The sequence below is a fragment of the Platalea leucorodia genome (genome assembly GCF_965183815.1).
Source record: "Platalea leucorodia genome assembly, chromosome: 6".
Classification (NCBI taxonomy): domain Eukaryota; kingdom Metazoa; phylum Chordata; class Aves; order Pelecaniformes; family Threskiornithidae; genus Platalea; species Platalea leucorodia.
This window is the reverse complement of record NC_138828.1, coordinates 78,216,174-78,238,063: the sequence shown is the minus strand read 5'-3', so window position 1 is coordinate 78,238,063 and position 21,890 is coordinate 78,216,174. Positions and strand designations below refer to the sequence as shown.

General features: G+C 41.1%; 1 protein-coding gene across 4 annotated transcripts in view; it reads left to right on the top strand.

Moving 5' to 3' along the window:
* The first annotated feature begins 244 nt into the window (after positions 1-244).
* Positions 245-21,890, top strand: part of TACC3 (transforming acidic coiled-coil containing protein 3) — a 35,032-nt gene continuing 13,386 nt past the window's right edge. Inside the window, exons 1-16 of one of the 4 annotated variants that reach the window (XM_082315933.1) lie at positions 412-654; positions 4,099-4,279; positions 4,418-4,563; positions 6,976-8,067; positions 9,243-9,342; positions 9,798-9,990; positions 11,026-11,078; positions 11,958-12,091; positions 12,182-12,311; positions 13,024-13,176; positions 16,028-16,104; positions 16,207-16,250; positions 17,289-17,449; positions 18,823-18,929; positions 19,139-19,259; positions 20,548-20,719. In XM_082315933.1, the coding sequence (XP_082172059.1) occupies positions 4,100-4,279; positions 4,418-4,563; positions 6,976-8,067; positions 9,243-9,342; positions 9,798-9,990; positions 11,026-11,078; positions 11,958-12,091; positions 12,182-12,311; positions 13,024-13,176; positions 16,028-16,104; positions 16,207-16,250; positions 17,289-17,449; positions 18,823-18,929; positions 19,139-19,259; positions 20,548-20,613 (2,757 nt within the window). In that variant the 5' untranslated portion in view covers positions 412-654; position 4,099 and the 3' untranslated portion in view covers positions 20,614-20,719. Of the gene's footprint in view, positions 655-4,098; positions 4,280-4,417; positions 4,564-6,975; positions 8,068-9,242; positions 9,343-9,797; positions 9,991-11,025; positions 11,079-11,957; positions 12,092-12,181; positions 12,312-13,023; positions 13,177-16,027; positions 16,105-16,206; positions 16,251-17,288; positions 17,450-18,822; positions 18,930-19,138; positions 19,260-20,547; positions 20,720-21,890 lie in introns of those variants that run through there. The other 3 variants (XM_082315934.1, XM_082315931.1, XM_082315932.1) reach the window with 3 other exon arrangements.

Here is a 21,890-nt window from a genome sequence, read left to right as displayed (position 1 = left end):
CTCTGCCCCTGCCCTCTTACTTCGCTCCTCCCAGTGCAAAAGGCTCTGGGTATTGAGCACTTGCTTTTCTCAAAGTTCATGCCAAAGGCTGGAAGCATTTACCTCAGGATTTGCAGGCACGAGTCTCTGCCCCCCCGAAACAATCGCGTCCTGAGGGGCCCGGTCTGGGACCAGCAGGGACACCACAGCCACTTCACACGCTTCTGCCCGAAAAACACCGAACGCGCATTTTTTTCCCCCAAATCCGCTACGCACTGCCCCGAGCCTGGGTCTGAAGCGGGACTCCGCTGCCTGCCGCCCCCGGGCTGAGGCGTTCTGCCGTTGCCCACGTCAGCGCCGCGCCATGACGAACCCCTACGCACTACACTTCCCTACATGCCTTGCGCGGGAGCGCGCTCCCGCGGGGCTCACCGGCCAAGGGTCGCGGTCGTCCCCGCCCCCCTGCAGACGCTTTTCTGATTGGCCGACGCGTTCCGAATGCCGCTTCCTCATTCGCGGGCCGGGGCTGCCGTTGAAATTTGAAATCCTGTGGCGGCGTTGGTGGAGGGGGCGCTGCCCGGCGGTGGCTGCAGCGGCGGGAGCTTGCGCTTACCGGGTCCCGAGCATCGCCTTAGCTGAGTGCCCTGCCGGTTCGCACCCGGGCCCCGCCGGCAGGTAGGGGTGCTGGGGAGGGGGCGGCTCCAGTTTTCTACAGGCTGCCCCGCTGAGTTCGGGTGTGGGAGGGCTGAGGGGGGCGGGGGCCCCCTCTGTGAGCTGGGGGCGGTGTGGGGCTGGGGGGGACAGGCCCGGGGGCCCCCTCTGTGAGCTGGGGGTGGTGTGGGGCTGGGGGGGACAGGCCCGGGGGCCCCCTCTGTGAGCTGGGGGCGGTGTGGGGCTGGGGGGGACAGGCTCCGGGACCCCCTCTGTGAGCTGGGGGCGGTGTGGGGCTGAGGGGGGACAGGCCTGGGGACCCCCTCTGTGAGCTGGGGGCGGTGTGGGGCTGAGGGGAGCTCCTGTCGAGGGGTCTCAGGGGCACTTTTGTGAGCTTACGGCTAAGAGACTTGGGGGGAGCTTCTGTGAGTTTGGAGATGAAACGGAGCCTGAGGGTGGTGGGGGTCGGGGGCGGAGCTCAGGGGCTCCCCCATGAATTCGGGGGTGAGGTGGGGCTCAGGAGGATCTTGGGAGCGCTTCTGTGCGTTTTGAGGGTGATATGGGGCTGAGGGGGGTCGGGGTCGCCTCTAAGCATGGGGGGGGGGGGTCTATACGTGGGCACTTCTGTGAGCTGGGGGCTGTCTGGGGCTGAGGGGGCTCTGGCTGCCGAGATGGCCGGCGGCTGCCGAGGCCCCCCCGCTGCCTTTGGAGGTGGGTGATGTGAGGCTCTTGTGGCCTGGGGCGACTCAGGAGTGTTGGGGGCACCCCCCTGAATTGGGGGGACGGGGGAGGTGGTGGTTTTTTTGGTTTTGTTTTTTTGTTTGTTTGTTTGTTTTTTTTACTGAAAGCACGGCTGGGCGCAGCGATGGGCAGGGACGGTGCTTTCCCGGAGAGCCTGCGCAGCCTTCCCCGGCCTGGCTGCCCCTCCTCTCGCCGGCCCGGCGCGGCGGAGCCCCCCCCCATCGCCGGCTCCCGCCCTGACCCAGCCGCTGCAGGCCCAGGCCACCTTTTGTTCCCCGGCCCCGAGTGCCTGCTCCGGGGCTTAACGAGGCCGGCTGGGCCGGGGCTCCCCGTCTGCTGCCTCCCAAGCTTGGGTCGGGCTCAAACTGCTGCGAATTCCCCCTCCTCAAACGGTTGAGAGTCGGGTGACTTCTGTAGTCAGGGGAAGGTCGTGATTATGAAGGAGTCAGTTAACCAGAAAAGTGTTTATTCTGAATTGAGATGTTTGCTAAACACTAAACTAAAAAAAAAACAAAAAACAACAAAAAAAAACCCACACCACATAGCAGTCAGCTCTCTGTCAGTTTCTATGGAAATATTCACAGCACATACTAAGTTACTCTGTGAGCAAGTGCTCTGCATCTTACCTGCTGGAGGAGTCCAGAAGGAACTAGAAATAGAAAAATAAATAGAAAAAATAAGTAGAAATGGATAGAAAAAATAAGTAGAAAAATCCCATCTTTGCCCTGCATGTTCAGTGGCTTTTTTTAGGCATTTGAGATCAGATTGGTGTTTTGGATGTTGTGCCTCAGTCATCATTAAACAACAGGTAGTTGTCATGAAGCCCTCAACTTACAAATGATAGGCACCTGAGGTTTAATTATCTGATGGCATTTAATTTATGTTCATTCTCAAATACAGAATGACAGACTGCTGTTTGTGCCTGGATAAATGTTCTTCTAAAATGTGGAGCAGTTTCATTTTTGTGAGCTTTGATTGGCTGCAGCGGGAAAAGTTGCTGCTTTTCACAGTACTTGCTTGCATGGACTGGACACTGACTGCTTTAAAGAAAAAGATGTCTTTAATAAAGCCTCCCTTCCCCTTTCACTATATCACAGCTATTAGTTAATGAAACTGTGAAATAGAATTTAGACCAAATCTTGGTTGCAAATATTTTAAATAAATGTTGAATTACTTTAAATGATTTAATCCTAGAAAGGAGTTTGACTTTTTTTTTTTTTAGATTTAATATCTAAAGTGCTGGGCAAAGGTGGTGTATGTATATGGTGTCAATTTATTGGGTATTTTAATGATCTGAATCTGATTTAGCAATGGTGCACAAGTAGCTCCATGACAAACCTGAGGAAGTCTCCAAACAAACCTCCCCTGTTTATGGAGCTTGTTTTAGAAGGTGTTGCCAACTTTTTCATGTCCTAGGCTTTGTTTCTAAAGTAATTACAGAAAAGGACTACAGTCTGTAAAGATCCACTTGATCTGTTGTCCCAATTTTATTTTGGAATGAAGGAAAGCAGTGATGTTCACTTCAAGTTCTACATGTTGTTAATGTAAAAATACTTTATGTATAAAATTACTTGGGCTAAAGTATGAATATGATGAATGAAGGACTGAAGAAATAGCTGATACAGGCGTGCTTTGCTTGCTATTGCTTCTGTAGCCATTGTTTGCATTCCATTGCTGATTAAAAGTGCTGTTGTCGGGCTTGCAGACAAAGCAGCTGAGTTCAGTGGAGAGTATGAAATGTGTGCAGGGACTTAAATACAGAAATTTGAATACATAAGGGCAATGAAATTGAAAGCATAACTTAAAATATTCTGTGGGAATGTTCTTGTTACCTCTTTATGATGATGAAGACAATCATTTGGAGTCTTCCTCAGTTGATTTTCTGGATTAATCTTGACTGCGTGATGGAGAAATAAGCTAAGAAGTAGCTGTTTTGTCAAATCAAGCATTTGAGATTATTTGGAATGGTGATCCATTGCAGATACTAGTAAGGTTAGATCAGCCTATATGGTCTACTAAAGCTTGTGCATGTCCAATGTAAGAACAATATTTAAAAAATACCTTTTTAATTACAATTTTTTCAGATTTGTATACCAATAATGTCTATGCTGCAAAGGATTCTTAAGTACTATGTGTCTTACAAAAACAGCACGTGCTCGGACAGTGCAGGAAAAAGCTAAATTTTATTCAGGACTCTGATCATAAACACACCCTGAGTAACCAAATTTGGTTTTGCTGTTTGCTGATAGACAATGTAGTAATGAGACCATGTGAATGAAATAGAGAAATGATTGTCATCAGCCCCTCGCAGAAGCTGTAATTTTGCTTACTAGATGCCCTGTTACAAGAGACGTGACTGTCTGTCACTACTGGCTTTAAGGGGTTGGGAATGAAGAAACTTCCAAATGACAGAGCTCCCTGTAAAGGATGGGCAGCTTAATTAGTAAGGTTATAATGTTAACTGTGGAAAGCATAATATCAACAACTAACTTCCTAGACCCCTAACAAAAGCAGAGGTGCTGTGCAGTGCTGCATTTAGATGCTTTCAGAGTCTTCTGAGATCTAACTTTTCATATGAAGAGTTTCAATACTTTTAAAACTTCTTTTGAAGCTGTTTATCTTTGCTAGCCAGTGCCAGGTTTCCAACTTCTTAGATTATCTGAAAGTGCATCTGGCTGACCACACCCTCTCATTCATGCTGTGATGTTGTATGTGTTGATGTTCTAGAATGAGTCTGCAGATTTTAAATGCAGAAAATGGAGAAAATGGAGGAAACATCAATGATGATCTAGCAGCGGAAGACTGTGGCTTTTTCTTTGCACCACCGGAACCTACAGGGAGACCTTCCATTCTACGCCTGTCCCAGAAAGAAAACTTGCCACCAAAAAGCGTGGGAAAAGCTATGAAGGTAAACTTTTGCTTTTGTAGTGATTATATTCTTTTGCATTCTATGATCTCTGCTACTGAATGCATGTGCTATTTGGAGCTTGAAAATACTGTGTTCATGTTCTTCCTTTTTCCTTCCCCCCCCGCCCCTTTCTTAAAGGTAACCTTTCAAACTCCTCTAAGAGATCCTCAGACTCGAAAAATCTTAAGTCCTACTATGACAGACAAACTTGAGACTACTTTCACACTTGATGATTGCAGTGAAGCCTTGGTGGATGATCTTTTATCTGCACCCATCAATGCTGAGTAAGTAACGTATTCACCGCTAGTAGTATTAGCAATGTGGGACATATGGAAGTTCATTTTTCCCCATTATGAACCTGTATAGTTAAAATGTAATTTTGTATTTTATAACAAGATGTAAACTGCACAAAAAGACCAAAATTAATGCTGATTGATGCATGTACTCTTTTTAAGAAAATGCTATCTTTGAAAAAGTAATGACAATTACCTTGGTTGTAATATTGAATACCGAACTCTACTTTTAACTCCTCAGTAACATCGTGGAGATGCCTTATGATATGGATAAATAGTTGAAGAGAAAAGGGACACATTAGGCAGAGAATACAAAACTATTTCCTACTGTAAGGTTTTCATGTGAGACTACAACTATTCTGAAGCTAATCCTTAAAACGAAGCCTTAAAATTTCTTCTCTTGTATGTTAAGTACAGTTTTCTCTCTTTAGATTTTTTTTTTCTTTAAGATACATCTTCTGAAGGGTTAGCTTGAATTGACACTTTGTGTCAGTGAGGATTAAGATTAAAGAAAATGTAGCAATACAAAGTGAATATACAAGTTTGCATGCCTTTATAGTCTAGCAGCCTGGGTCTCAAAGTGGCTTATGGTAGCTGTCTAGAAAGAGCATAAAGTCTGCAGTGATCCAGTTTGGGGTTTTGCAACTCTACTAGAAATACTGTTATAATGGTATAATAATACAGTATTATTTAATAGGCCTCAATGCATACTTTTGTTACTGACTTTTTTTAGCCCCTTTTTAAGCTTGTATAAACACCTGACATCTATAATTCCCAGTAGCAAGAAGTCCAGATCTTAGCTGTGTTTTCTGCAAGGAAATACACCCTTTTGCTTGTTTTTAACTACTCAACACTTTCATTTGACCCCTGTTCTTGTTTTTGGGAAGGGGAGAAGGGAGAAAGATGGGAACACTTAAAAATGTTCTTTAAATATATACATTTGCTTCAGCTGTGAACTTGCATGTATATTCTAGTTTAGAAAAGTACTTCTGAGCTAGCCACCATAATTAAATGACTTAATTGCATTTATGCCTCAAACTTATTGCTCACATGAATAAATGAAGATTTAATACACATAAGGTTCAAGTGAGTTAGAAGGCCTAGCACCAAACTGGTTTTAGTTAGAGCATAATCATGTGTCAAGACGTTGCTTTTAGTGAACATGTCTTTTCTGCTTGTAAAATGTAAGGGTTTGTTTGTAGCAAATAAGCTCAAGGACTGGGTGTCGCTGAAGGGTGTCACTTTTGACTAGACTCAAGTAATTCAAGTTTCAAGCAGGTGTCTTGCTCTTGACTGGCATTTATTAGGTTAAACACTGAAGGAGAATGGGAGGGGCCTGAGGAGTTGAACAAGCCTGGGGCTGAACTATTGCAGGGAAGAGGCACTCGAACTGGGTGAGAAGGGCTTCCTCAACTCTTATCTCCCGCCTTTGCTTTCGGGTTTATCAAAGAGGTGGTTTTAGTGAGTGGCTTTTAATCATGTTCTGTTCTAGAGCAGATATGGATGGCACATAGAAATAATAACTTTACGAAGGGACAAAACAATGGGAGGAAATCCTGTTTCAGGAAGTAATGGCTTAACTCTCTGTAGTCTGAGGCTAAGCCTCCAAGTTGAATAGAGTTTGGGGAAATAAAGTGGGGAGCAATAACTTGTAGAATACCCAGCAGTAGTGAGTACACAAATGTTCTTTAACCTGTTTCTTCTGCTAGAGAATCTTATCTTTCTCTTTTCTGGAGAAGTATTTTCTTAGATACTGCTTTGCTCTTCAGATCTGCTGTTGTACAGAGTTTAGAGTGCCTGAGGTCCAGGTTCTGTTTTGGTATGTAGGCCCTTAGCGATGAAATGCTGGTGCATACTTTCAGGGGAAAAATAGCTGCCAGAATGACCAGACAAAGTAATGACTAGAACAGGAGAATCATGGCTCAGTTTGGTCCTAGACTTGTGAGTCGGTTGTGACTCATAGATGAATCTATATGAAGATCTACTACTAGTTGTGCCTGTGTTTGAGCTGCTTACTGTTAATATCTCCTCCTAAGCAATATATATTTCACTGTCTAGTGAAATGGAAATGTCCATATGCTATAATGAGTAAAGCAGTCTCCAGTGATGACTGGCATAAGGTAACATAGCTGTGTAGAACAGGTAGCTTAAGAATACTGACTAGTTTCAAGTATTGATCTCCCTATAGTTCACGTGCACCAGAGCTCATAACTTCTGACTCTTTAGGTGGCAACTGAATTCTTGCTGTTATATTCTTTTGCTGTCAGCTGCCTTATGTCAGAAAAAATCAGATTACTCTGAGCATACAAAGCTATGTGTGCAAGTATCTTTCTAAGGATGATTTCAAATGATGTCTAAAAAATAGCTATAGCATGTGTGATCTGACTTCTTTTTTAAATGCAGCACATGTCAACAAAAGACTGAAGCTGAAGCAAATAATACAGTGATAAATACACAAATGCCAGAGAAGGTCAGTGCGGCTCCTTACCCAGATGATGAGATGCCAGTGAAGAGTCGAGGTTCCTACAATCTTGATTTCGATAACTTAAATGACATCAATCCCTTTCAAAGTTCAGTGCAGTTGCAGCATTCTCCTGGAAATCTGCAAAAGTCTGCTGTAAGAGCATCTAGCAGCCCTGAGAAAACTTCTGAAAAAAGTAATGATTCTCTTCTGGATGATACAGCTTCTTTTGCTTCAACCACAGCAAGTACAGAGCGCTCAAGTGAAGAGAAGACTGATCTTGTTGGAAAAGAATCTGTATTGAGAGAGCTGGAGCCTAACAAATCCAAGCTGTCCTCTAAGCAAGCAGGCAGTGACTCTCTGCAGGATGTGAAGTCTGCTGCCACAGATGTGAGCCAAACTGATAATTCAGTGGGATTAGCAGAAGCACCTACACCTTCTGTGCAGTTGCTTGGCAACTTAGGTCCCAGTAGTTCTGATGTAACTAAGTCTGTTAAAACTGGGGAATCAAAGCTTCAGAATGTTTCAGTAGCAGAAAAAGCCTCTGTAGAAGAGTCGAAGCCTGCAGAAGAGCTGGCAATCTCCAAAGGGGAACCTGCAGAGAAGCCTGATGTTGCCAAGGCTGGACCAGTAAAACTGGAATTTGACTTTGATAATACCACTGCTAGAAAGCCACCTCCTAAGAAACTAGGTAAAAGACCTGGAATTAAGCCACCGTCCAAAAAAATTCCTATTACCAAAATGAAAACAGAGAATACTGAAATGCAAAATAAAAGTAATGTGGAAGACGAAATCCCTGTTCCCAAAGCATCTTATAAGTTTGACTGGGACAAACTTGATGACCCAAACTTTAATCCATTTGGAGGAGGCTCTAAAATTTCCAGCTCACCCAAGTGTTCTAAACCTAGCCCTCAGAAAGTTCACCTGCAAGAGGAGCAGGATAGTATGTCATCAAGGAGGGAGCCTCTTCCAGTGGAGCAGGATAACAGACCAAGTACCTGTGAAACTCTGGAGAAAAGAGAAGACAAAAGTCTGTAAGTAAATCTGTAGCTGAATGTAGAAGCACCTTGAACTCATGCGAGGAAAAGATAGTCAGATGGTATCTCTGAGTAGTTGATTCCTACCTCCTTGTCTTCCTCCCTCCGAGGTTGGCTGAGTCTGTTGCACGTTGTAACCTTTAACATGATATGTTGCAATAGCAAGGATCTCATTGAGGAAATCATCCCGAGATGGCTAGCTCTGGGCAAAATGTGTTCTTAAATCTGGAGGAATGGGAGGCAACAGGCTTATATGGGAAGAGCATTAGTTCCTCGGTCAAGTGTCGCTCTCCCCACTCCTCCAAGATTACAGTAAGATGTGGAGAATCAGGTGACTACTGCTGTCTTTCAAAAAACAGGTGAGTAGGCAGCAGTGTTGCACATCATGCAGCATGCAAAGGGACTAGTCAGTTCTGTTCTCTGCTTAGTGTCCTGGCTGAACTCTGAGGTGCTGTTTCTTCCTTGCATGTTCTTGGTATCTGGATGCTATCTCCAATAAAAAGGCCTGCATTTTTTTGGCACCACATAAAATTTTTTATTTGAGAATGGGAGATGTTGTGTTGCCTTTCCTAGAAAGTCTAACTGTTAATGTCAGCATTACTATAGATAGCCAGGTGCTTATCGGAACTAGATTGGCACAAGATGTTCATTTGACAGAAATGTCAAATGCTCCCTGTGTAATGTGATCAGCTACTGTTTAGCAAGGTGAAAAATTAAGTTTGTGCTGTCAGCACTAACTGAAGTATTGGACTTCTCTAACGAAGTTCTGTGCTTTACACCAATGATCACTGAATTAGTTTGGAAAGAGTAGCAGGCTGCTTGTAAATCTGTTCTTAATTAGACAAAAAGCCTATCTTTAATTAAAAAAAATGAGCCTAACAAATGGAAATAAGGGAACAGTGTTAAGTGAACAGGAATAAGTGAGACTGCTGTGACTTTCTACTTCCCAGATAACACTGCTTCTGATGGAGGGAGGGTTTTCTGTCATGTAAGTTATCACCAGGCAAGACAGTGAATTTACATCCCCACCCTCCTCAAAGCTTCCTGTACTGTGGCAGTAGAAACTCTCAAAGAAGCTTACTTTGTTCAGTGCTTCAGTATATCTGGTAATATAGAGTTCAGAACTGTCTGTGTGACTTGGATTTTGATTTTTTTTTTTCTTTTGTCTTTAGGGAAATCAGCAAACAGAGTGTGGTAGAAGACAAGCCAAGAACTCAAGAAGACAAGCCAGGAGTTCAAGTAGGAGCTGAACTTCCAGGAGAGATTACCATGGTAAGGTATAGAAAAGAGAGTCGGTTATTATCAAGTTGTTCCATGAAACAGAGTTCTTTGACTTAACCTTGTCAAACCCATGTTTGATATTTTGTCTAAGAATTATTGGTTTTGTGCAGCTTCAGCAGCTCTAGAATGAATATCAACTGTGCAGACTTGTCTTTTGAAGGTGACATCAGAGACAGCCAAATTGGTACCTTGGAATTTAGTATCTTTTTTTGATCAGCAGTCACATATAAGGACAAACATAAGGGTGTGGACTCTAAAAAAACTGACTCCTTTATAATTTGAGCTGTACTCAGTGTTGGTAGTTTAGTTTCTGTGCCTGTGAACCCTTGGTTTATTGTGCTGGCTGCCCAGCTAGTTTATGACAAACCAATTTGATCATTATTATGATTTTCATTGCATTTAAATAATTATTTTAACAGTAAAAAGGCTTGTGTTTTTCTCATCAGGAGAAGCAAATGAGCCCATCTAAAATGTCTCCAGCTCATGTCCCCTCTCAAGATAATTTGGTTTCTGCTGACAATGGGAAAAGGTCAATGTCTGCAGAAGAAATTGAACCTAGTTCCCACAGAACTGAAATAACAGCGGATGAGCAGACAGCTAACACTGAACCTGAAGAGCTCTTCAGACCATCATCAGAAGGTAAGGGCATTTCTTTAGAACAGACTGAAAGGATATTATTACAATAACCTCTGTGTATGTATTTCTCTACTTCAGTTTTGGCATTGATTCTAGTTTTTGTCTCTCACTTTGCTCTTCTGAAAGGACTGTAAAACCTACAATGACTAGCAGGGGTGGGAAATGTACCTAAGCATATTTCTAACTTTCTCTGGATTAAGCTAGATTCAAAAAGCTAGCTATTAGCATTCAGCTGCCTGGAAGGATGAAATTTAGGCTGGTACAGAAAAAATCTTTTTAGATTTTTCAGTGGCAGCTTTCTGTGCTGGAAAAATGCTCCCTTAAAATCACTCCTGGTATTAAGGACTTTCTAAATTGAGAGCACTAGAGCTATGCAACTAGCTGTATTTGAGTCTTGCAGATTACTGCAGGCCTTAGCACTACTTGAATACTGATTTCATTTTGTAGTGTGCATGGTCTTTCTTCACTTGCATGCCTGTCTTGAAAGCTTACTATATAGCTGTGACTTAACCACCTGGAAGGGTTATTCCTTGTAGGATCATTGTGTGGAAGGATGAGCAAATGATTTGACTGCAGTGCAGTCTGTCACTTATCTTAATACTTGAGTGGAATCAGTAAATTGAGAAATGGCTAAAACTTTGTTGTTCAAATCTGAGCTGTGTGCTAATTTTAATGAGATTGCTAATCTTGCTCTTCTATGGGGCATTGTGTAAGAGAGTAGAATATCCGAGTGTGCTTGCCACTTTAACCATAGAACAACAGAAGTTCAACTGTGTGTTAAATTCTACTTATGCTTACAGGTATTTGGGGACAAATGGAAGCTGTAAGTTCGCTTAGCTTAGAAATCATTGCGTGGGTTTTTTTATTATTTTTAATAGATAGAAATACAGTATTTTTAGCAAATGAAAAACTAGAGCTCATGGGATGGAGCAGAGATTTGCTTTATACACATACCTATTTGTTTCTGTCTGTGGGTGCTTCACTGTGAGACAATATGACAATATTGCATCTTCATTGTATCATTTCCTTCTTTTCAAGTTCTAGGAATGGGCATTGAAATAGACTATCTGGAACAGTTTGGGACTTCATCAGTAAGTATGATATTGAAATGTTTTGTTTGCCTCCCTGGCAGAGGGGAGGAGAAAGGAAAATTAAACTGTCAAGCCTTAAATGCTTTCAGGAAAATAACTTCACTTTGAACTTTCCCACAGAAATATAGGTTCTATTCCAAAGGAATGTGTCAACAAGGCTGGGTGGGGGATGGTGGTGGAAGGAAATGTAGTTATAAGCAATTCTGGTAAGGATCAGAGGTCTTTTGCTTTCAGTTTGCAAAGGTGCTATTTTTCTTTAATAGTGGTGAAACCGAGTTGGATGATGTTTCGCCTCTTTGGTTGCTAAAACTGCAAGAACATAATGCTTTGAAAGTGCAGGATCATTGTTTTGAAAATATTTTTTTCTAAGCTCTTTTGTTTTATGGGCAGTTTCAGGAAACCTGTCTCTAAATTGGGCATGTCATGTTTTAATCAGTTCAGCTTAGTTATTCTTTCTCCTGCTTTGGTCCAGAGCAGGAGTGGCTCTGGATATACAGTGAATACACTGAATTGAAATTTTTTTGATTATGCTATTCGTCTTTGCTCCTACAACAATAAGGACAGAGAATGACATACGCTGCTCATTCAGCTTACAATACTATCTTTCCCTTTCAGTGTCTTCTGCTGGTTTTGAGTAGTTCATAAATGTTTGCCCTTTTGGTTCTGTCTGTGAGCAGATTGAGTTCACTTGATATTACATAAGGGCTTGAGCGTGTGGGCACAGAGTTCTCTTACGTAATTTTTCTCCTGAGAACAATGCTCTGGCCACTGAAGAATAGGCTCACCCTCTCTCCAGAGGATTATTTACGTGCATGTGTGGGATGTGTGTGTTATGCTACGAAGCAGCATATCTGCCAGTTTATGCCTCTTTCCCCTCAGTTCAAAGAATCTGCCTTGAGGAAACAGTCGCTGTATTTGAAGTTTGACCCTCTATTGAGAGACAGTCCGAGAAAACCAATTTTTGGTACTATTGAAACAAATACGAATATTATGACGGCTCCACTTCAGCATGGGTAGGTATCGACTTAGTCGAGGCTGTAGTACATAGCTTTACAAAGAAAGGCGGTGCTTGAATATAATGGTGTGTGTTTGTTCACTTTTAGTCCTGTTGCTGATTTAAGTAAATTGGTTGAGGAAGCTGAAAAGCCTGCAGTGGTTCTTCAAAATGAAGAAAAACCAAAAGGACTAGATCTTCTGGGAACATTCACAACTTCTGTAAGGGTGTCTGGAATGGTATCAGGTTTCATGTTGATATTTTGGGAAAGGGATGGGCTAGGTTCTGGACTTAAGGCTTACACAGATATTCTAAGGATCACAGAAAACTTAATGCTTATTTAAACTGTTATCTTAAAAACTAGGTTGGATACTCACTTATATCAAAGTTGAACTTTTTGATGGACTTCATTTTCTTAAGTATTAAAAGTCTCTTTTTTGTGGAAACTGGTGGCACTGCACATGGTCTAGGAGAATTTGAGCTGTTTTTGAGACTGCTTTAATCAAGGAATCTTTTTCAAGCAGCTGAAGCCACAAAAATAAGACAAGCTTGTATTTTAATTGCACTGCTGGGATGAAAAGCACTTCTTTGATTAAACTTGATGCTCTACAGTCTAAGGTTTATAGTTTGAACAGCCTTATATGAAGAGATCTGCAGACAGCAGTTCATCCTGAAATGGTGCCTTTTTTTACTGGTGGGGAAGAGCGTGATGCTGTCTGCTTTGTTTCTGATAGCTATAATTGGTGGATAGTAGCTTCTGTTACACTTTAAAGACAACTACATAGTTCTAAAAGATATCTACAAAGTAAGAAAGTTATGGTAACAAAGTTATGGAGGTATTTTGGATGTTAAGTAAAATATGTTGACTTAGCATTGAATAATCTGCATACAGCTAATCAATGGCATGAAAATAGGAGTCTGTTGAAGCTCTGCTTTTTTTCCTCCTCACAGGACACAGGTCCCCTAATTCCAGACTCCCTGACTAGTGATGCTCCTCCACTCCCTTTTGCTGCTTCCACAAACACTGCAGTGGATGCTATTATAGATGTGCTGAAATATAGCCAAAAAGACATGGATGCAGCTGTTGAACTGGTTAAGAGAGAGGTATGGTACCCTTCCAAAGCAGAACTTTGCATAGCCTTGAAACTCCCTTTTGTTTGGGTTATCTGGTATAAATCTCTGTACTTGGTAATTCTTTCCATCGTACTTGACGTAGGCATCTTATTCTGAAAAGCTTGCTGTGCGCTTGATAGGAGCTGTAGGTACGTAACTCTTCAGAGCTACTATCTAAGGAAATATGGTAAACTTCACTATTAGTCAGGTTCTGCCTTAGAACTGGTGACAGTATTAAAGTATCTGTTACCAGATGGAATGGTTAGGCTTAATATCAGTGATCTGAATACTCTTTATTAAACTAGGCAGGAAATACCTGTTCTTGCCAATGGGATGGAGTGGCTTCTGATATAATTATTTCCATAAAACAAGATAAATCTGTATTGTCGATTCAGTGATCATTTTTTTTTTTTGTGGGATGGGGAGGCACAGAGCTTATTCTGGAGGAGAAAAACATTGGCGGAGGAGGGAAGAAGTATTTGGTGGGATTTCAAGCATATTCTGTAAATATATCACTATAGAAATTGCTTTTGAGCCCCTGTCGTCTTACTGATGCAAGAAGAGTTATGTATCCACTCACTTCAAAAATCTGAGTACTTGATTCATTATGGCTTCTGGCTTATGTAACCTTACAAATGTGAAATAATAGGAGTAATTAAACATAAATAACCTTAAAGCTAATCGTGTCACTTCAAAATTAACTTCAGAAGAAAATGGAGCATTCAAAATTCCTGACTAGCTATACTGCAGGCAATGACACTAAGGACACCAAATGAAGATGACCTGTGATTATTTGCTGCTTATGTTATTCTTTCACTTTAGAGTACAAAGATACTAGCTTTTCCAGGAGTAACTTTTGCTTTCTGTCATTTAGGAGGACACTTTTACCCAGCATTTTGTCTAGTATGGGGAAACAAGTGTAGCTTTGACAGGGGACAGCTCCTAGTGCATTGATCTAAAATGAAGAATTTATATAATAACAGGGGGTAAAGCATGTAATATCTTAAAATTGGTGCTCTAATCTCTTGTTTCAAAGAACTGTTTTAAACATGCAAACATAGTTGTAGCAAGACAGGTGTGACTGGATGACTCCAGCTGTGTGTCACTTAAACAAAAATGCTTGGAATTACTATATTAACTTGAAAGGAAGACAGACTAAATTTTAAGATGACTTTTTTGGTCAAACAACTCAAGAGTGGGAGGAAAAAAAACTGTTTTCTTTCTGGGCAAATACAGTACTTCATGAAAGCATGCTTTTTGGGGTCTACTGAACCATTTCTGTTGAGTTTGCAAATGCAAGTTTCTAACTGGTTTCAATCTTCACAGATTTTTGCTTTTGTAACATTTGTTTGTAGCCTAACTATTGTAATTCTGTCTGTTTATACTTTGGTACATTCTTTTTCACTTGTGCTCCACTTGTCATCTGAAATATTACAATACATTTAAAATGAGTTTACTCTAAAACAAATAACCGAAAATCAGTGTACTACAGTCTATCATGCAACTTTGAGGGGAAATCAGCAGGTGCTCTCACTTCCCCTTGTTTAAAATTCCAGGTCGTTTTATGTGTTTTGGGCCTCTTATCATTGAAGGCCTCCCACACTGCAGTCAACTACCAGTGTTACAGTTCTTAGTAGAAACCCCAGGACAAAATCAAGTTCATGGAGTTTGCACAAAGCGTTTAGCAAAGAGTGCTTATATTGCTTAATACTGTTACTGTGAGTTCTGCTTTACTTCAGCTGATGTGAAAGAGGTATGGTTATTCTTAAAAGAACTGAGGTGCCTTTAAATTTGGAAACATGGTAGGGGGAGGATTGACTGTTGAATACAAATGACTCCCAATAACAATTCGATCTTGACTAAATAGTTTTCTGGTATTTGCTCTTTCCAGTGTTAAGATTAGCAGATTTGTGTGGCTTATTTTGTCTGCCTTGTAAATAAAAGGCAAATATGTCACTTGAGAGAACATTACTGGCCAAGGAACAATGACCTACATATAGGATGAATAAGAGGTAGCCAAGAGGTTGGCTGAGTTGACTCTGATCTTGCCATTTGAGAGATATTGGTAACATTGAGTGGAAATCATGTATCATAGAATGCTTTGGGATGGAAGGGACCTTTTAAAGGTCATCTAGTCCAAGCCCCCTGCAATTGGCAGGGATGTCAACTAGATCAGGGTGCTCAGAGCCCCATCCAGCCTGGCCTTGAATGTTTCCAGGGATGGGGCATCTACCACCTCTATGGGCAACCTGTATCAGTGTTTCACCACCCTAATCATGAAAATTTTTTTCCTTGTTTAGTCTAAATCTACCCTCCTCTGGTTTAAAACCATTACTCCTTGTCTTGTCGCAGCAGGCCTTGCTAAAAAGGCTATCCCTATCTTTCTTGTAGGCCCTCTTTAAGTATTGAAAGGCTGCAATAAGGTTTCCCCGCAGCCTTTTCTTCTCCAGGCTGAACAACCCCAGTTCTTTCAGCCTTTCCTCATAGCAGAGGTGTTCCATCCCTCTGATCATTTCTGTGGCCTCCTCTGGACCCTCTCCAACAGCTCCATGTCCTTCCTGTGCTGAGGACCCCAGATCTGGACACAGTGCTCCAGGTGGGGTCTCACCAGCAGAGTAGAGGGGCAGAATCACCTCCCTCAACATGTATGTGGGATCTACGCGTCAATCTACATCTTACTTCGCTCAACTTTGTAATGAAACATTTAATTTTGAATCTGTTAAGCAGTTAGAACTTATTTTTCTCCATATCAAGTTATAAGTATACCTAAGCTGCCCTTTAGACTGTACTGAGTATCAAATCTTCCTGTGCAAGAAACAAAGGCTTACTTTTTCCCTCAAAGGTTCAAGAGAAAGAGTTGGAGACACAGGAATGGAAAAAGAAGTATGATAAACTTCACATGGAATACAAGGAAATGGGGTATGAATCTGTCTTGATTTTTATATCTACTTATTTACTCCAGCTGCTTTTTCTAACTTATGTTCAACATTGGTTTTCGTGTTTTTTTTTTTTTTTTCTTAGAAAAATAGTTGCTGAGTTTGAAGGTACAATAACACAAATGATGGGTAAGTTCCATACTTACACTTTGAAGGGCTTGGGAGGGGTGGGGCATGCTTAGCCTAAGGTTACTAACTGAAGTTAGTACTCTTTCACTTCTGATGGCGTTAATACTTCAAGTGCTTCCAGGGTGAGTTTAGGGTTTCAGACAAGGTAGTCAGAGTAACACTTCTATGCATATTCATACAGACATGATATCACTTGGTAGGGAATGATGACTTCTTGAATCAGGCGTGAACACATATAACTTCTTATTCTCCAGTGGAGTGTGAGCTGTTGGTTTATTAAAACTGGCAGATCCAGTTGTCTGCACCTTGTGTTTACCTGTTTATAATCTGACCTCATTTAAGTGATAGAGGTCAATAGGAATTCTTGCTGGACAGACCTGGCCTTTGCTTCAGTCAAGTTTGTGGCTTCAAAGCTAGGAAGGCGTTAAATGAAACTCTTGTTGTATAGGTACATTCTCCTGGTTCAAAGCTGAATAGCCAAACCTGTGCCTTGCTTAAATTTAGTTCTTTAAGGAGACTGAATATTAGGTCAGCTTTTGTGTGCTGCTTTAAGCCTATGGGAAACAAAACTCAGGTCTGCTAACAAAAACTTGTCCCGAAAGAGGTTGCTATGCTAGTTTGGCTTGTTATCCCTGTCTCCTCTAGATCCTCTAGCCATTGTGTATATTTAATGAAGACAAATATTTTTGGATTCCTTGCTTCTGTCACAACATTTGAGGCTCCTGTTATGGTAAACTTGGGTGTAGTATTTTGACTACATTGCAGGAGAAGCAATGATTTGGGCAAGCACCTTGTAATTGGTCTTTAATGGCCTTAGGGTTAGTGTGAGGTAGTATGTAGCAAATAAAGAGAATATGACTGCTTCCTTAAAAGCAAAGATATGATGTCCTTTCAGAGGAGAGGCTACATTATGAAACCCTTTTTTGCTTAAGAGGAAGAATTGAAGATGTGGGGGTTATCTGCCCATAGTAGGGAACTAGTTTTATGCTAATGCAATAACTATCACGAGTCTAACCCTGTTAACTCTGCTTTCTTTAGAGGATGCTCAGAAGCAGAAGGAATTTTCAAAGAAAGAAATGCAGAGGATGGTGGAAGAGAAGCAACAAGTTATTTCAGATCTGAACTCTATGGAGAAATCTTTCTCTGAACTCTTCAAACGATTTGAAAAACAGAAAGAAGTGCTAGAGGGTTACCGTAAAGTAAGATGCTATACTGCAAATAATATCCTTCCAAGATAAATGAGACTTAGTGGAGAGGAAATGATGAATTTCTAGAGCAGCCATTAATTAGCTAGTATAGGCACTACCTGTAAAACCAGGTGCTAAGTTGCTGTTTATTTAAAGATTTTAAAAATTACTGGTTTGTTGTATTTAGTGGCTAGCTTAAAGTATGATAATGATCTCTCTGTTAGAAGCCAAAGTTTCTTCAAACAGAAAAATGAGCTGTTTCTTGCTGCATGCATATCATTTTTCTGTTAATCATAGAGACATTCTCACATAGCAACTGCTGCACAAGGGTAGTTTGTTTCCCCTGCATCATGTTGAATGGATGCTGAAGAGGATTTGTTATTACAAGTCAAAATTATACTACTTTATTGCGTGTTCTTTAGTTTAAAAAAAAATCCCCAACTTGGTAAAGTCAGACCTTCGTTCTGCAGCATCTTCAGAGACTGGAGGAATGAAGCTAATCAGGAGCATAAGCCATGGTTTCTTATTGCAAGCAATGCATAAAAATTGATTCAGTTGCTGTTTAAGAAAAGTGCCTTCAGATTTTTTTTTCCTTCAGTTATCCTTTAATGTCCCCTACTTACTCAGGCTTAGAAGTAGCCTGTTATAAGGTTCATGGTAGTCTAGGTTTGAGAAACAGTTATGATGTCTGTGTTATGACTTACGTTTCTGTTTTACTAACATATGTCAGACTTCCCTTATCTTATGTCCATCTGTATCTCCACCCTAAATTCAGAAGCCCTTTCCTTAGCACTGCGTTAAAGCATCACTTTGAAACAGAGTTGCTAAATTCAAGAGCTGGAATTAGTAGGGAGTCTTAGCATGTGTCTCAGACAGTTCCAGCTTGCTGCATTAGCTAATAAAATAAGGTGTCATAGTGTCTGTGCCTACCAAGGTAACTTTCTTGCTGTTAATGTTGGATTCATTTACATCAGGGTCCAAAGCCTCGATGTTTCCATGGATTCTCTGAAGTAATTGAATTTCTAGTTATTCTTAGGCCAATTGCAAGCTAAGACAAAGCTGATTTAAAAAAACCTAACAAAACATACAAAACTGATTAGTGACCTTAGATTCAATGAGCTTTCTCCTTCAGTAAAGTTTGCTACTAAATAAACAGAGCATGTTGGGAGGGAAATGGGGTGAATAAATGTTAGCTTGCAAAGTTAAGAGTTGAAAGGGAGAACTTTAGTCCCTGTGTGGGTCTGTGGGACTTCACAGTTGTTCCTGTTATTCTGATGAGCAAATAGTGCCACTGCAGTGTAGTCAAATAGCCCCTTTGTGAAGCAGAGAGCCTCTTCTTCCATCTACTACACATAAGCTAAATAAGCTGCTTGTTCTTGGGACAGAATGAAGAAGCTCTGAAAAAATGTGCTGAAGAATACCTGGCTAGGATTAAAAAAGAGGAGCAGAGATATGGGGCACTAAAGGCACATGCTGAAGACAAGCTGCATCAGTAAGTACCGCGTCAAGAAGCCAAGTATTGGGAGTGAAATATGTAGTTTTCACAGTTGCTGGAAAATGTGGTTCACTAATGCCAAAACTTGGCTTAAAACATTTTTAGTTTGGAGATCAATTCAAAGCACAGAAATCTACTGTGATTCTACGAACTGTTTTGCTGTGCTGTCTGAAGGGGATGTAAACACTGTCTTGCTTCCATTTCAGAGCAAATGAGGAAATTGCCCAGGTGCGAAGCAAAGCTAAATCAGAGATTGCAGCACTACAAGCCAGTCTCCGCAAAGAGCAAATGAGGATCCAGTCTTTAGAGAGGAGCCTTGAACAAAAGGTTAGTCAAAATGCCATGAGTGAGCCTCTTCAAGCTATTGCCTTAGACTAGGTCAAGAACTGCCTTGTACCAGTGCTAGAGATAGCCAGGCTTACTGCGCTGGTTTTGATGGCTGCCATACTGGCAGGCTTTGAGAAATGAGCATTGAAACTTAAGGCACAATTCTATTATGTCAAGACTCATCTGTATGTTTAGATTTTCTGGGGCAAAGGGTTTGTTCCCATAGGTGGGTTGTGGAAGTGATCGATCCAGGCTACTGTGTCAGGAGGTTATCTGAACTACTGAAGGAGATGGTGATCTAAAACATGTCCCAGAGCAGAATCTGGGAATGAATCTTGAATAACTGTCTGGTCCAGCTTGTTCATAAACATTATTTGTAAGCTGTTAGCGCTAATACAGACTCTTGTATTGTCTGAACTCTTCCAATATTGTTCAGGCCATTAATCCTTGTATTTGATTGCAGTGTTTCATCTTGCATAGATAAAGTCGTAGAATGTTTTGTAAAGGCACATCAGTTTCCTTTGTTAGAACCCTTCAAAGGAAAAAAAGCTTTTTGAGGGTTAAGTCGTACTGCTGGAAATGCATGCTATTAGTTTTACTGCATCATGGTTGTATCTTTGCCAGCATTGAAGACTCAAAAATAGGTAATGCTGACACATTCCTGTTAGGGAAAAGTCCCATGTTTGTGTTAGTCTTTAGGCCTATGGCTAAGATTTGCGTACTGGGGAAACAGTAGGCCTGTAACTCGAGAGATAAGACAAGCCATTTAACACAGAACTAGTTTTGTTCCTGTTATAAATACAGTAACATTTTATGTTAAGAGCTATTATTAAAATGGTTCAACCATATAAGGAATTATACAAACTGGAAATTATTGCCACATGTCAGTAAAAGTATCAAAGCATCATCCTAGAGTTGTCTGTCTTGTGAAGATTAAAATCTAAACTGTTACAGTCTCAAATTTCAGTGTACCTAACAAAAAGACTTTGAGTCTGAAAAGCCTTATTTCCCTAGATTGATGGGTCTCCACATATTATGGGATAGTCTGTAGAAGAAGTAGAGACAGTATAGTGGATTCTGGCTTGCTTCCTGAGGCTCTTAAGGTTGCCATGTGACTTTCTACAAAGTAGACAGTCCTTTTAGAGTAAATTTGCTTGAGTCACTAGCATGTAAATGCCTTTCTATTCCATGTGTTGGCAAACAAATTCCATGTGTTGCAATTCTACATGGATGTAACATAGTTTAGGCGTACCTGAAACTTACTTCTGTTTTTTTCTGTCTTCAACAGACTAAAGAAAATGATGAACTAACAAAAATCTGTGATGACTTGATCTTGAAGATGGAAAAAATTTGATAGCTTAACTGTCTTGTAAATATGTCTAGTCTCTGACTTCCTGTCTTGTGTGTTCACTTGCTTTTTTAATTATGTATGTGGGGAAAAAAATAAAACTCTTGATTTGCACTTGTCTTGCATATTATTTGCTGTAGCTTTTGTAGGAAATGTCAATAAACTGACAAGTTCATGAATACTTAAGTTGGGTTGCAGCTTCCAGTAGGTAATGATGTCTTGCGTAACACTTTCACATGTCACTCAAAGGAAAAACTTTTAATTGTCTCGCCCTCGGTCTTTTCCCTGTGTAAGAACACCAAGGTTCTGTACTCGTGACCTGGCTTTGCTGGTGAGGGCCAGCATTGGCCATGTCTGTATTTTGCACTTTCTGCTGCCTTGCTTAAGTCAAAACATTCCAGAGTTACAAGATCATAATAAACCTTGACCTGTCAGAAATGCTATAAAGTAAAAACTGAAAGTTTAAGCAGACTAGATGTCATATCCTGTCAGCAGCCACCAATAGTCCCTCTTTGTAAGAGACATTTGCTTATTGGTGTGAACCTTTAGAGGACTTACTAAATGTTTGCAGTAAACCAAGCCAGTTACTAATCTGGACAGTGAATAATATGCAAAATGTCTTATTTTTGTCTTGTACTTTATTTGCAAGCAGCACATGGAGGTGGGATTTTTTTTTAATCTAGTGATGTAAAAAAAAAAAAATTTGGAACTTCATTTTTTTTTTTTTAAAGAGGAGCTGGAGGGATTCTGTTTTTGCAGACAAGGTAAGCTGAGTTCTGAATAGCAGGACAGATTGCTTGCTACTCTTATCTCTGTGATTTTTTTTCCATGTCGTTAGTCTGTCTGGTGCTATTGACTTTCCAGTCAGCAGTCGAGAGCTCCCTGCCACTTGCCTGTAATGGAAAGCCTTGGGAGATGTAGGCTGCAGGTCACAGGTTAGGATGAAGTCAGCTTTAATTAGGGCAATAGCAGACATCTCAGATAAGCTGTTATTACCTGACAGACACTAACAGGATTGTCTTATTGCAAGCTACAGCTTTTTATTTCTAGTATTTCTGGGAGGTGACTCCCTCACTTGCCTGACTAGTAGCTGCATTTTCCTCTCAGAGGGCTATTGCTGCCGGGCGTGCTGTGCTTGGAGCCCTTCCCTTACGTGTAAGGGTAGTCTGCCAGGGCAGGTGGAAAAATGCTTAGGAGATCTGGGGTCTACTGTTGAGTAGCTACTGATCAGTGTTATTGGCAACTGTGTGTAGCAGGAATGCCCTACAGCGCAGAGCAGGTTT